At 35.5% G+C, this 12,807-nt stretch overlaps 1 protein-coding gene across 4 annotated transcripts in view; it reads left to right on the top strand.

The window, feature by feature from the left end:
- Positions 1-4,665, top strand: part of CNTN5 (contactin 5) — a 695,706-nt gene extending 691,041 nt beyond the window's left edge. For all 4 annotated transcript variants that reach the window (XM_080592024.1, XM_080592025.1, XM_080592023.1 and 1 more), the window contains 4 exons: positions 371-557; positions 1,008-1,120; positions 2,554-2,722; positions 4,141-4,665. In XM_080592024.1, the coding sequence (XP_080448150.1) occupies positions 371-557; positions 1,008-1,120; positions 2,554-2,722; positions 4,141-4,244 (573 nt within the window). In that variant the 3' untranslated portion in view covers positions 4,245-4,665. The remainder of the gene's footprint in view (positions 1-370; positions 558-1,007; positions 1,121-2,553; positions 2,723-4,140) is intronic.
- The last annotated feature ends 8,142 nt before the right edge of the window (positions 4,666-12,807 follow it).

The following is a 12,807-nucleotide window of genomic DNA, read 5'->3' as shown; positions in this document are numbered from 1 at the left end:
ACTTTCCAGGTGAAGGTAGATATTTCTGGTCACCTACAAGTGGCTGAGCTCACCTTGAATTCTCTGAAATACTTTTGACTTCCTGCCAGAACTCATCCTCTGCGCGTTGGTCTTGCAAGTCACATCTTTTCATGCCAGTACACAGTAATTACATATTCTTTAGGTAATACTATGATATTCCGATTCTCACCATTTTGTAGGACTGAGCATTTTTTGGATCTGAGGTTAGACTACAGTTCCCATGTGTTTACCAGGGCCTGATGATCACACAACAGGCAAGACTGGCAAAGAAACCTACCACAGGATAGCTTGTAAAGGTAGAGCTTCCAAAACACCTATATTAATCCTTCCTTTGATCACTCATTTGCAGGTTGGTTACTGGAAGGACATGGAGCAGGAAGAAGCAGCAGGAAAGGTCAAAACTGAGGGAAATGAATCATCTGTCCTCCTGACAGGGTTAGAAGGAAATACATTATATTACCTAACCGTGAGGGCATACAATGCTGCTGGGTATGGACCACCTAGCACCGCTGTGCGTGTAACAACCAAGAAATCACGTAAGTGATCTCAGTAACTTTGCTCAAAATGAGAAGTCAAGGAGCAAACTCTGCCCTCTTTGATGTCCCTTTAATAAGATCATACAGTAATCAGGAATTATATATAGTTTTGATTCATGGCTTTGCTTTGATACATACATGTGAATTCTTATTATTTTGCATTCATAACAAATATTATTTTCATAGAAAGTAAGGCATTCTTGACAAAGAAAATTGAGACAAAACCATTCAAGTTCATAAGTTCTGTAAAGTCTATAGGTTGGGTTGCATCAACCCACCACAATTCTGGTGGGGGGGGGAAAAAAAAAATCTCTACCTAGAGTTGGAAGCCTGCTAACACATGTAGTTGTAAATTTATTAAAAGATTGACATACTTTTGATTTTAAAGGTGATTTTAAAGGAAATATCTACAAATATATTTATGTACATGCTGTTATTTTTTTTCCCCAGCTCCCAGTCAAGCACCAAGTAATATTATGTGGATACAGGATGGCTCTCAAGTTTCTCTTGGGTGGGAGCCAGTTAGACCTCTAGCTAATGAATCTGATGTAATGGGATACAAGGTCAGTGACTCCCCTTCACACACCTTACTCTCTTCTAAACGACTACTTCTCTTTCCTGTTTGCTTTTTTTCTCTTTGCTGTTTTCCTGCGCAAGTATGCTGTATAGATTATCTGCAATAACATTTCACCAGAAAATGCAATAAATAAAAATGAAATGTGCAAGTATTTTCTGTGTTGTGACTTTCAGCTAGTGATTATAGACTGAACAAGCTCAATCTGAGGGGATCAGTTCAGCATATATGGCTCAGAAGTGGCTATTAATAAGACCAGCCTGCAATGAAATTCCTACTAACGCTTCAATTTGACTATGTTTACAGTAAGATTTAAAGAAATGAAGAAGAATGAGACGTCTTACAATGACTTTAAAAATAATATTTTTATGGAGCAGAAAAACTCAAATACTTAGGTTTGTTTGTTTGTTTTTTAATTATGCTGGTGATTTTCAATAATCGGTGATGGTAATATCTGGCATTTAAAGTTTTGAAGTTCTAAAAAGCAAAATCCAGATTAACTCTTAAATAACAAATCATGAAAAGCAGTGGAATTCACCTCAATCTTTTAAATCAAAATAAAATGTTTTTTGTATTCTTAGTGAGGTTTTTATGGGTGTCTTGAAGCATACATATGATCATTTCTCTCTAGACTATGATCTGATGTTCTCTCTGATACAACAGAAAATATCACCAAGGACATGTAAATTGATTTAAAATAAGCCAGAAACTGCTTTAAACTTTATCAGGATCATTGAGATTCTGAAAGAACATAGACTGACTACTTTGGTTTTTTACACCTATCAGACCTTTACAGTTTTGTCTGGGAACAGAAACTCTTATGCAGAAATACCAAACAGACAGCAATGTACATGCTTGCATTCCTTCCACTTGGCATAAGCATGTACAGGAGATGCAGGGTTAGATCTGAGCTATTCACTGTTACTTAGCCAGCTAAAGTAAACACAGTTAAGGACTTTTTTTTAGGGCATTTTCATTACGTTTGAAGCTGGATTCTTTCAACAAAAGTGTGAATATCCATACAAATTTGGGGATAATAATTTATTCAAATGAAACCCAAAATGCTTTTCAAAGAATGTTTGTCACTTGGGGAAAAAAAAAAAAAGTGTAACACCTAATGGTGGAGAGGGCAAATCCTATATCATTGCTTGGATCCTATTCGATGTCTTTTCACATTCATTAATTGCCAATATACTTTGCTGCTGCTGTTTTGAAGCCATTTGGGATGGGAGGAGGGGGATAGGGAAGGGAGATGTAAAAGCAGGTGACTGTTCAAATGTCACATCCAGAAATTGTCACATACAGAAGTCCTTAATGAAAGCATGAAACAGCTAACATTTCAGTGGCTGTGTTATCTGCACAAAATATCTGGTACATAGCTTGCATGGTCACTATATCCACCATCTCCTTTTTTGACCATAGGTATTATTTAGGCAAGAAGGACAGAGCAACAGTCAAGTTATAGAAACACAGAAAACTTCTGCAGTGGTACTTCTTCCTGATGTTGGTGTCTACATTATTGAGGTCTGTGCAGTCAGTGAAGGAGGTGACGGGACCACTAGTCCCCAGATCAGAGTTCCATCTTTTGCAGGTAAGGCTACACTTATATGTGGAAGAGTGGCAGTTACAGTAATGCGCAAAAATTAGTAACTCTACTACTCTCTATCTGAAGAAAAAAAAAAAAAAAAGGTTCTCACATTTCTCTAGCTATTAGACAAAATCATTAACTGGAACATTTAGTTTCTATGTTGTGACATAGATATCTAATGCCATTTGAGATTCTCAAGAGTATCTGATGCATCTATATGGGGCTGATGAACAAATCACAGGATTTACAAGAAACCTCTGCCTGTATAGGGTAGCTTCTGGAAACCTAATTGAGCCCTAGATATCTACACATGCCCTAGATGTCTCAAATTACATTATAGTGAGATAAGATGTGATGTAATCCATACAGACCAATAGTGGTGACTAGACAGCAATTCAGCTAACCTTCCAGGCAGACAGAATTTAAATATTTTTACATGGGCATATAAAAGCATTTGAGATGTTTTAAGATATCACAAACATTTGCACAGAACTGGTTGGTATGATCCAGAACTTAAAGGACACACACATCACTCTGGACCACCAGCTGGAGGTGTAACACCTAAAACACCTAAAACAGCATCAGGTATCTGCATTTAGGTAGCTGAATCCTGTGTGTGTGCCCATGTTAAAATAAGCTGTGTTTTTCTTAGGTTCCACTGGCCTGATTAGATATGACTTTATTACAGTATTAATTTAATCATGCAGTAACTGATGATGGCTAGCTTCTATTTCCTCAGTTAAAGCAATATGTTAAAAGAATTTCAAGTAACAATGTTACACAGTTAAGAAAGAGATCTAAGGATTAGTGGGAAAGATAAAAAGAATTATATTGTCTGTTGCCAAAGAAAACAAGGTATATTAATTCTAATTTTTTAATAACACCTTAAAAATGTACTAAACATTGCTTGTTAGTCCATACAGAGTACTGTACAAAAGGTATAGGCTTGAAACTTCAATCTAGACCTAAAATTTCAACTCTAACTAAGGCACTGTGCTATGATCTAAAAGGTCACTAGACTAAAGGGCAAAAGACCTGGACAAACATCAAGATAAAGGATTAGATTTCACTCTTTCTTCCAGGAAGAACATTTATGATTGTGCACTTTCTGCAGCCTAATTCTTTATGAGGATTAAGGCATAAAACTCACCTATCCTTTTGGAATTTCCTATTTATTTACAGACTGAATATGACGAATCAGAATGTGAGTTTCTGTAGATATCATCATAAAATCCCCAATTTCTTTATGTCTGTGTAGGGATCCTAACCTGGGATTGCAGTTCTCTCAAGCTAATGCCTTGCCCAAAATTAGACTTTTGCTGAGCATCAAAGGATAAAAATTTTAGCCAAAATTTAGTACCTAAATGTTCTGAGAATTGTTTGCATTGTTTCTTCTTTAGTTACTTTGCTTTTTATTTTAGGAGGTAAAGTAACGAGTGCTCAAACCACCTTACATGTGTTCTCTACTTCCTCATCCTCCGTAACATTACTTTTGGCACTGATGGTTCCTTCAACTTCATGGTGAAGACTGGAGACTTTGTTGTTGTTATTTGTTTGCTTTAGCTTGATGACACCAAGGAATGGAGTTTTATGTCCATGGATCAACAGGAGAGCCAAGCTAATGCTTAAAGACCCATAGAAATACCTGTGGTGCACTTAGAGGAATGTTGAAGACAGTCAAAAATTCATCAGGTTTTTTTTTCTCTTCAGTTTTTGTAAAAATCCTCTGGGGAGGGGACTCTTCTTGGCCCAAAAATATGCAGATTGTATGTAATAAACTTTTGTAAGCAAACGTAATTTCTGTCAAATGTACTTTACTTTTTTAATATGTTCAATTTTGGTAACCCCAGTCATGTATCACTAGTTGTTTAAACAGTGGTGTCTAGTACAGTACATCTGTTTGGGTTAGAAAAAAAATAAATAAACTTTTTTAACTAGAGAACAAAGTTTGATACAGCTTTGTCTAATATTTCTTGCATCCCCTACAGCTGGCTGTTCCTACTGACAAGACAGCAAGACAGAAAAAATATAATTAAAATATGTATCCCATTGCAAAAGTACAGAGAAATTATTTTTAACATATATAATATATATTAAATTAGCAAAAAAAAAATTGTCAATAAAATACTAGACAGCACACTTAAAAAGTGACAAAATGGAGGAGAAAAGAACTCATTTGTTTTATTTCTAGGTAACCTGATCATAATTAAACACAAAATTTAAAGGAAACAAATACTATTGTTTTTCATCAAATGTTGCATGATTTAATGTCAAAAAATTCAAATATTTACTTTCAATATGAAATAAAAAGTCTATTCCTAATGCATATGACAATGAAATCTCCACTGGGCATTTAAACATGATATAGAGAAGGCTGCTAAGTGGACAAATAAAGCAATGCAAGAAGATAAACCTACTTTTTCCAAGCACTTCTCAGTTGTAACCTTTTTTTTTCCACTGGGTCCATTTTTAAGTAAGATTCTACACTTTGTATAGTTGGAAAGCCAGTTAAAGCATATATGAGAGCATATAACAGAGAAACATTAAAAAATTTTGAAATGTAGTCATTCACACATACAGACTCCTGTAGGATAGGTTTTGGAGAATGGTGTGTCTGAAAAGTGGTTGGATAATGAGCATCATTCCAATTATTTAGTTACCTGGATCTATTTCTATAGCTTACTAGATAGATTTATTCTTGTAGGGACTGTATACTATCAGTTTTAATCCCTGCATTTTGCTGTACCAAACAATTTTTCACTCAATATACAATTTGGACAACTTTTCTACATTTGAAGATGTTTCCATATATTGGCACCTGAATCAAAATAATCTCCATTGTATATGGTGTGCATGTTCGTACATTTATGGAGTGTGTGGTGTTATGAAGGATGGTGTTTTACTACCATGTGTCTAGGTATTGTGCGTAGGATGAACACTCCTTGTCTGGGAAAAATCAAGTCAAAAGAGTTCAAGAGACAAGTCCTAATGGCATAGTTCTTCTAGCTGTCCACCCTTCTAAAAGTTTTGATGTAAATCTGTTTTGGTTCATGTGTTCATTTTATTAATGCTATTATTTTGCCAGCTCACTAGCAAACAATACTTTGTATTTGGATAGTATGCTCTAATGGTGCCCTTTCTTAGCACCTTTAAAATAGTAGCCAAGAAAGCACAATTCTTGGTAGGTAAAAAGCTGACTGATGACTTTGTTTTGAATATTTTACCAGTTGAATTTTTCAGAGATGATTCAACTCAAACCTTTATTATTTTATTCAGGCAAGGTTCAGATTGGATATTGGCAAAAGGTTCTTCATTTGGTGGAACAGGCTACCTGGGGAAGTAGTCACAGCAGCAAACCTGCTGGACAATGCTCTCAGACACATGGTCTGATTTTGGGGTGGTCCTGTGTGGAGACATGAGTTGAACTTTATGATCCTTGTGAATACATTCCAACTCAGAATATTCTATGATTCTATCATTCTATGATTCTATGATTCTATCATTAAGATTAAAAATATATATATATCTGAAAAAGTAGGTTTTAAATGTAGTTAGTCACCATGTTGCTCAGAAAACAACGGCAGGATAATGAGCTGAACCCATACTGTTGTGTAGTTACAAACAGGAGACCTGTTTGTATCTCTGCTTGTGGAAAAGCCTCTGAGATAAAAGAAAGGAAGGTGAAATATACTTTGCTGATAGAACAAATTCAAAGAAAATAACTGCCTGTTGTATTTTGCAAAACAACAGCATTGCTACAAACCATCATATTTCAAAAGGTTGAAGTGAACAAGAATAAAGTGATGAACCAAAAAGTAAAATGGTTATTTTATAAATTAGCTAAGCATAATTTCCTCTATTTTTTATACAGTTGCTTGCCAATGCAGTTTATTTCAAAGTATTCAAAAAGGCTACTGTCACTGCTATTGGAACTTTGGCTTTCTGAATACAATAAATGGCTATGCTTTATAAAAATAATGAAAGTCTGATAAGGAGATAGAGCTGCATCTAATTATATCTCAATCTCTAGTATGAGGATACAGATAGAAATAATGAACATACCATCATGTAATGTAGTTGTAATGCAGGGACAAAAAGGGGTATGTTTTATATTCGACATGAACAGAATATGTATTTTGCATCTGAATATATTAATAAATATGTTTTAAATGTTTAAGTACCTATGTATTACATATTTGTTACTTTGTAGAAGAGGATGTTCCCTTATCATGACACATTATTTTTTAGTTTCATTGAAGAACTCTTTCCTTTTTTATGTAAAAGATTGTAATAGTGCAGTCTAGAGTCACTTAGGAGGCTGTATTTTTGTATAATACCACAGTACCTGTTTGGAAGAAAATAATTGGAAAGAAACTTTGTTTTCTAGACCAAAAGAAAGATTCTGTCATGGCCCATATCAAAATGTTAGACATATTGTATACAATCTGTATATATACTATATATAATGGTATATACTATGTGGAAGACACAGTAATATAATAGTTCCTGTGTACTGTTATTGTAACATTAGATCTTTTTAATAAATAATTCTCTTTTTATTGACTTTTATCTTATCTCCTGTCAGCTCCTGAACTGTATTCATGGAAGACAGGGTGACAGAAACATTTTGGATTCCAACAGCAGCAACCTTTTAATTACACGATTTTCAGTAAGAAAATTATGAATCTGAAATAGTAAATGTGGACAATTTTTGCATCTTTCTAATTTCAGATATATTTTAGTTTCCCTGGACGGATATTACTTTCATAATTAAATAACTGAAAGCCACAAGGAAGGCTAGAACTCTTAACATGAAACTAACAAACTGCAAAATATGTCTGTGAATTAGTTTCAGAAATAAAAGCTCTCTGGAATTTTAAAAGATCATGAAAAGATGTGCTTTATAAGGAAGCCACCAAGGAAATTCCACTGTATAATGAAACAGTTTATTGGAATGCTCTGGCATGTGTAATGTTCCTTCAAGTGTCATCAATGGCCAAGCAGACTCAAAAGCACAGCATGACAATTTCATGTTCTTTTGAAAAGTGTAGTTGTTTTGTCTTACACTTGAAATATTTTGTGTGAAAAATCACAGGAAAAAAAAGCTTTCAAAAAGATGCATACCCTGTTGGGGGGGGGGGGGGGGGGGGAATGTAATAATGGATGTCCTAATTATATCAATTTTTTTTTGATAGTTTCATTTTAGTTTTTAATAATCCCCTATCGCTTCTTTATGAAATGTATGCCTATACAGGTAAATGACTTTGCAACACAGTAAGAAGTCAAAAAGCCCATTTTGGAAATAAAAATAGATTGCCACAGTCTCCATTAGAACTGAGACTTCAATTTCAAAATTGGTATGGCTTAAATAGCATAGTATATCAGGACTGCCATTAAATTATTTAAGAATGTCACAGAAAAGTGTAATGACCTGTTTTTGCTGACAAGGAGAACTGCACATATTGAAAATCCATATCCTATCAGAACTTCTACCAAACCGCAATCCACTCTTGTCTTTTTATGGCCATCATCCCAGTTCCTCTGAAGATGAAAGGCGTTTTCCTTCTTAATTACTTCTTATGTTCTGAAGTAAAACAAAGTCAGTGACAAGACAAAATCAACAGCCTTTTATTATAATAAGTTAGTTGGCTTTAGGATATTACAAACAGCCTGCCTAAGCTTGCCTACACACAGGTTGCTTAAAAATAAAAAAATAAAAAAGAAGGGCCTGAGTTTGTTCTAAGTTTTTTCTTTCAGTTCCAGTAAAGACAGACCTCAGCACCAATTTTACCTTTATTATGGTACACATCTTTAAAACTTTAAACAAGATAATTATAGTGTATATATATTTAAGACTCACAAGCCTAGGAGAAAAATCAATGGGAAATTGTATATGAGCAATTTCAATATTCACAGTATTTATTAGAATGGTCAGTTGCGTAAGCAAACTGGCACACATATTTAGATGTGCAGCTGTTCTTCTTTCTTGTGCTCCTTTTCTGCTGTCAGATTATTAACTAAGCAGCCCAGCTCATACCAGTTCACATAAAAAACCTACCTAGTCATCAGAAGAACTGATAAAGAAATGTGTGATGCCTCTTTGTTCATCTTTTACTATGATGAAAGAGAGAACCACAGAAAGCTTTTTTTTTTTTCTTTTACTTCCCCCCACCCTCCCACCCACACTTTTAGGCCCAAACTCATCGTTTCTAAAAATTATGGGAAAAAAAAATCTCCCTAAAAGGTAGAAGATATAAGTTATCAAAATGAATAGCAAAGGCAGGCACTATACATATGTTAATCACCAATGAACATATTCAGCATATTTTGATTTTCATACAGAAAATAAGATAGGAAATTGCATCAATTTCCTTTCAGAAAAGAAAACATGAATAAAAAGAAACTGAAAGTATCTGAAGCATATATGGTTCAAAGCTTTAGCAAGTAAATTTTACTTTTTTATATTTTATATTATTTTAAAACTTTACCACATGCAGTGATTGACTCAGAAATCAAGTCTGAAATCAATTTTCTATTTTTCTGTACCTCAATCCCATATTTTTGTGCAATATACACACCAAAATCTACCATTATTTTGGAGAATCACTCTAAGTGATAACATTATATATATATATATGTTTGTTCATATTACGAAGTTTCACATGTGCTTTGGGTGAAAAAAAAAATAAAAAAATAAAAAAAAAGAATGCTCATTCACTCACTCTGCTTTGACTATAAGATTATAATACATGGGCTGTCAGATGGATCAGTGGAAGTATAAGCCTGGTATTTGTTCTTTTTAACTTGGAAAAAGTAAATGCCAATTGTTGAAGTTTCTGGAAAAGAGAGATCCAACAAAGATCTGGAAGTTTTCAAGGGGGCTAAGATGCACAAATTCATTCTCGGTAGACTGAGTTGCATCCAATGCTGGTTTCATCCAGATCCAGACTGAACTTTCTGAATCAAGACAGGTAATTCAATGATGTAGTATAACTCAGCAAAACAATCTGGGAGGAGGGAAGGGGAAGAATTTCAAGAATGACTGAAGATAGGGCAAGTCAGAATGGCAATGATGATAGTATTGATGATAGTATGCCTCCTCATTGCAGTTCTGGGCCGCAGTTGCAATTTAAACTTTTCAGTTTGTAAATATGATTTGATGAGACTTGGCCTAAAGAGGGGACTTAGCCTAGAGTGGGATCTTTGCCTAGAGAGATCCAGCAACGAATTAGAGCTGTTCTAACACTCCTACCAAGTTAGTTAAAAATATTAACATAAACAAAGTACCAAGACTGAATGAAATTCTATCAGTAATGGGAAAGATCAGAACACCAGGTAATATCATACCAGATTCTGGGATGATGCCCACTGTAATATAGTATAATCCAGTCATTATGTTAGATGTACATTCATTGCATGAAAATGGGAGACGTGACACACATAAGTGATAAAGAAACAATATGGCCCACCAAAAATAAGGACAAACAGAAAAGTCTCAATCAACAAGGCAAGGATAAAGCAAACATAGAAATAAATCTAAGAGTGAGGTCACATCACAGCTTGCAAGTATTAGTCCAGTCTATTCACTGTCCCATGAAAAATCAGGGTGGCTCAATAACTGAGAACTATTTATGAGAGAGGTATCTTTCAGAAGCTCATATTATGCCAAAATAGGTTTTGGGATATCTCTTTAGCACGAAAGGTAACTAATGGGGTTTGGATAATTCTTGGTGGGAGCAGAAGTCTAGACTTAGGATGAATAATACAGGAAAGCATGTTTATCCTCTTTTTTTGTTTTGTTTTGTTTTTCGTTTGTTTGTTTATTTTTATTCAGGGCAAGGTAAGTAATACCAGTAAACCATGCATTGAACATGATTTTCATCCAGTTCATTCATTAGCAAATTTCACTCACATTCTTTCAATAGTACCATTGTCCACCACATCTGTGATTCACGGACATTTTTCTTACATTTTTATCACTGCCTCCTTACCCTACACAAAAACATCCAGGCTACACTGAGTATCCCTTCTGCCCCATTATAGAGATGATAAAGTAACACTTCACCCTGCCCTATCAGGTCCTAGGCAGACCCTTCTTCCTACCTCTGCCCCATCATGTGACAAAGTGCAAAATGGTACATTTGTATGTGGGGCAGGGAGGAGAGACTAAAGGAGACAACAGCCACAGTTTCCTATTAATGTAGCCTGGAGCTCACCCAGCATCTTGACCAAGTAGTGATTGTCTTTCAACACATTATCTGAATGGGTAAACCTCCAAACATACAGGAAAGTAAGTATCTACCCATCTGAGAATGACTGCAATAGATTACCAAAAAAGCTCAGCAAGGTTACCACTGTGATGGGTTGCTATTTGTCAACACTTTCTGACTTTCTCAGGGAAATAGAAGCTACCCCCACAACTTTTAAATAGGAGTTGTAAACAAAAGGAATTTCACCACTTAAGAAAATTAAAAAATAATAATAATAAAAAAATGCATCAAGCATTTGGGTAACCATAGTATCCACAAAAAAAAATATTAGTATTTAATGGTATTATCAAAAGTTTTGGTCAGTAAATGCTGGAGATAATGCTGGCAGGTTGCAGCAACTGAGTGTATTACTGTAGCATGAGAAACAGGCTTGCAGTGCAAAAGTTTCCTCAAATTTCTAGATCCATAAATGGTTTGAATATTGCTGTATCTCTGCAAGTTCAGTTTGCAGAACTGTAGTCTTTCCTTTTGTACCATTTTTTACTAGACTGAATAATTTCTTGAAGAAATGAGACAGACTAAGAGCTATGACACAGAAAATCCTTCAGAACAACAGATCTGCAGCACTTTAATCATTGGTGTGACAAGTATACTCTGCTCAAGGAATAACTACTCCCCCAACCCTTCTCTCCACCAAGAAATTATTTACCTACATTAACTACAGTAAGGTTATGAGACATTCTGTTCTTAAATGGCTGCTCAATTCTTTATTACTTCTAGTCAAGGAGTACAATTGTTAAGATAATGTAAACACCTAAAAAAGTTAAGAAAATATACAGGACAACAAAGCCCCCAAAGTCAGAAAGGCTTCCTGTATAGACCTGCAAACAAGCCTAAGGCAAAATGAAACTATGTGATCCACGTACCCCTCTGCATCCAGATGAAATGGGAGGTGGGGTTCCCTCACACACACGTACACACATTAGTTTGCTGAATGTCAGTAGTGTAGGATCTGTCATAACAATTTTTCACTAGGCGTTTTGCAAGGGGCTGTAGAGGAGGAATGCCAGCCATTTGAGGAAAAGAGATAACTGGCTTTCTGTGTACTTTGTGCTTGATGCTGACAGTTTTATAGAGCTCAAAAATCAGTTGAGAGATATTTGGTCACCCATGTATGTCCTTTGGGCACCTAAATCTCAAAATTATGATGATACTAAACCCTTTTAATTAAATGGTATGCAATGTTGAGGCACTCCAGAAGGACTACACAAAATAGAATAAGGGAGGAAAAAGGCAGAAGGTGCATTTCGATTCTGATTAATGGGAGATGAAGAAAATCTAAACTGTGCTTACTTCATGCTGAGTGTAGAGCTGACAGGTGAGACTCAGGAAAGGGGACTTGGAGTTATGTCAGAGGGAATCAGAAACTCATGGGTCCCCATAGAAAAGCTGCTAAAAGGCAGTAAAAGTTGGCAATCATCAGGCTATCATCTCTCAGTTATTGAAAGTTAGTTATTGAGGGAAAGATGAAAAAAAAAAATTGTCTCCTATGAAGAAAGGTTGAGGGAGTTGGGGTTTTTCAGCCTGGAGAAGAGAAGTCTCCAGGGAGACCTTTTAGCGACTTTCCAGTACCTAAAGGGGGCCTATAGGAAAGCTGGGGAGGGACTCTTTGTCAGGGAGTGCAGTAATAGAACAAGGGGTAATGGTTTAAAACTAAAAAAAAGGTAGATTTAGATTAGATATAAGGAAGAAATTTTTTAGTCTGAGTGTGGTGAAGCACAGGAAGACGTTGCTGCAGGTGCCCCATCCCTGGAAGTGTTCAAGGCCAGGTTGAATGGGGCTTTGAGCAACCTGGTCTAGTGGGAGGTGTCCAGGGGG

Source organism: Anser brachyrhynchus (genome assembly GCF_964034855.1).
Source record: "Anser brachyrhynchus genome assembly, chromosome: 1".
Lineage (NCBI taxonomy): Eukaryota > Metazoa > Chordata > Aves > Anseriformes > Anatidae > Anser > Anser brachyrhynchus.
Note: the sequence above shows the minus strand (reverse complement) of the source record. Positions and strands in the feature narration are given on the sequence as shown.